The 2,886-nt window shown below is 45.9% G+C and overlaps 1 protein-coding gene across 1 annotated transcript; it reads left to right on the forward strand.

The window, feature by feature from the left end:
• The first annotated feature begins 1,811 nt into the window (after positions 1-1,811).
• Positions 1,812-2,886, forward strand: LOC134129107 (three-finger toxin 3FTx-1-like). The gene is made up of 3 exons (XM_062562683.1): positions 1,812-2,179; positions 2,394-2,492; positions 2,613-2,886. The coding sequence occupies exons 1-3, from the start codon at positions 2,134-2,136 to the stop codon at positions 2,756-2,758; spliced, it is 291 nt and encodes a 96-aa protein (XP_062418667.1). The 5' UTR covers positions 1,812-2,133; the 3' UTR covers positions 2,759-2,886.

Consider the following 2,886-nt stretch of genomic DNA (forward strand, 5'->3'; position numbering starts at 1 on the left):
GAGCCCGACTGCCGAAGGGAAGAAACTGTTCGTGTGGCGGGAGGTCTTAGTCCTGATGGACCTCAGCCTCCTGCCGGATGGAAGGAGCACAGGGGTCGGCTACAATCTTTCTGGCCCGCTTCAGAGTCCTGGCAGCGAACAAGTCCTGGAGAGACGGAAGATTGCAGCCAATCACCCTCTCCACAGAGTGGATGACACGCTGCAACCTGCCCTTGTCCTTGGCTGTGGCTGCAGCGTACCACACGGTGATGGAGGAGCAGAGGATGGACTCGATGATGGCCGTGTAGAAGTGCACCATCATCGTCTTTGGCAGGTTGAATTTCTTCAGCTGCATCAGGAGATTACATCCCCTTCTCACTCAGAAGGTGCTGCAGGTGCTGCAATGATCTTCTGTGGTGTAAGAAAAGGAACACTTGCATCAAATAGACCAGTATACCATTATTGCCATTATGCCATTATACTGATCAAAACAGTTCAGCAGGTAATTCCTTGGTCAAAGCATGTTCATTCAACATGTTTAAAGTGGAGATGGTGGGTTTAACAACACACAGAGGGAAACAATATTTGTGTACAATGGTGATACAGTTCATTGCATAATGGCAATATTGGCATATAAAATGTGTCAGTAACTGATTTTGAAGCTTTTAAGTGTTTTAAAAGAGGCGCTCGCTAACAAGTGGCTGGTTTAGCAGCAGCTTGTTATAGATCCAAGTCATTTTGGAAACTTGTATTTTGGTTGGTTCTTCTCTGCATGTTTACATTCTGTAGTTGCAGTTTCCATCTTCAAATAAAACCACTGAGATCAAGGTGTTCTTGCAACAGGAAAACAAATACAATAATCAAATATAAAACCTGTCTATGCTCCTCCTTGTTTTATCTCAAACGTGATGTGTTCATGTTTACTGGTTTCAGGCAGTTTAATATCGTGTGTTGTGTGTCACAGGTTCCTTTCACAGGACGGCAAGGTGCCCACATGCTGTTGTAAGAGTTTATGGAGAATATTATCCACACGCTGGGGTGGCGGACAGGCACTCATGGTTTAGGGTTAGGGATCTTGCCGGGTCGGTAATGTTGGTAACTCTGACCTGGTTCGTGGCTGGGGGCCGGCATCGGCATTGAAGCTTGTACCCCCCCGTGTTAGGGTGGAAAACACCCATGGATCCGAAGCATGAACTGCCCAGTAGCTGAACTGCTGCTGGGAGAGAAGACCGCCGGCCGGCCCAGAGACATCATCTCCTGGCCACCCAGAATCTGGAGGCTTTGGGGTGTCGATGATCGCCAGTCGGAGGTTGTCTGGGGGGGAGATGTGATTGTGATGGTAGCGGGCCGGGCCCGTAGTGGGATGCCCAGGCCTGTAGCGGATACCGGGGCAAGCAGCTGAGGCTGGCTCTGGGGGGCCAAAGTGGGACCCCTACATTTGCAGTGTGCAGGCTTCTATGAAGGTCCGAGAATTGTTGGCTGCTCCGGCTAGCGTCAACAGTCCGCTGAAGCTCCTGCGAAGTGGCCGACCCGAACAGCTCCCCAGGTTCCACTGGGACGGTACGGAGGGCCCTCCTACTTTGTCTCCGAAAAGGCTGACTGCGCCAGCCAAGCTGTCGAGCCCAGCCGAAGTGTTTGCCAAACAACTGAAATTAATCTGTATAATACTAGCTGGGGGAGCACGCCCTAGCTGCTACAACTACTGTTGAGCTAGTCATAGATTTTTATTCACTTGAAATTAGAGGGAAATCTTGGATGTAGGATCATCACTGCTTTCTGAAAGGTTTTATGAAACTAAACTTGATCCAGAAAAGAGAGATAATAATTTCCTTTGAACATTATAGTTTGAACATTACCTGCAAAATAAGTATGAACAATTATTCCTTTCTTTGCAGTGAACTACTGCAGCATTTGCAGCTCGATTTCTAAAATCAAGAAGAGATGTCATCGAAACTTTTTTTTAATTTCACTTCACACAGTCATGATGAATGTATTATTTCCCTCAGGCTGATGGGAGGAGGCTTCCTGAAGAAACACAGCAACGTTTTAAAACGACTGGCGGGTTGGACTATAAAGGGGAAGGTTTGGCAGAGTGGACATCTTTTCCTCCAAGTGATCAGTTGATTAAACATCGGCTCTTCCCCTCTGTTCAGGATGCATTTTTATGGAGCCGTGATCCTGTTTGTGACTTTGTCTGCGGGTAAGACAAGTTTACAATTGACATGCCTTAGCTTGTCATATTTGTATTTAATTATTTTGTTACTGTGCATTTACTCCCAACTTCCTCTGCTCGTTCTCCTGTTAGAATCGTTTCAATATTTCATGAGAACAATGAAGCAAACCAACAAGCATTGTATTTGGAGGATGTTTAAAACAATTGTGTGTTTTTTATTGTTTTTTTCCTTTTCCTCTAGCATGTGGACTGATCTGCTACCAATGTGTAGGTGAAGACTGCACCAACACGGTAACTTGTCCCTTCAGACAGGACAAGTGTTCCAGCACCAACATATTTGGTGAGTGGTTCTTCAACAGCTGATGTTCCACATCTCAAACTCATTATCTGGGCTGATATGTTGCTGTGCTTAACGGCTGGTGGCTTTCATTGTTGTTGAGACTGAGTTGCTTTCCATCAGGTCTTGTCACCAAGAAGTGCTCGAGTATACTATGTGTTGCATCGGAATTGTGCTGTTCCACGGACTTGTGCAACGGAGCCACATCCGCTGCCTCCAGCATCCTCCTCCTGATGGCATCATCAGCCATCGTCACACTCTTTCTCTGAGCTACAGATATTAAAAATATATAACATTGGTCTTCTTTCATTAACAATTTGTACAATTTAAGAAGAATAAACAGAGCCCCAGTGTGTAAAAGCTGACTGCTGGTTGATATTTGTTCAATAAAACAATA

The sequence above is a fragment of the Pungitius pungitius genome, chromosome 5, assembly GCF_949316345.1.
Source record: "Pungitius pungitius chromosome 5, fPunPun2.1, whole genome shotgun sequence".
Classification (NCBI taxonomy): Eukaryota; Metazoa; Chordata; class Actinopteri; order Perciformes; family Gasterosteidae; genus Pungitius; species Pungitius pungitius.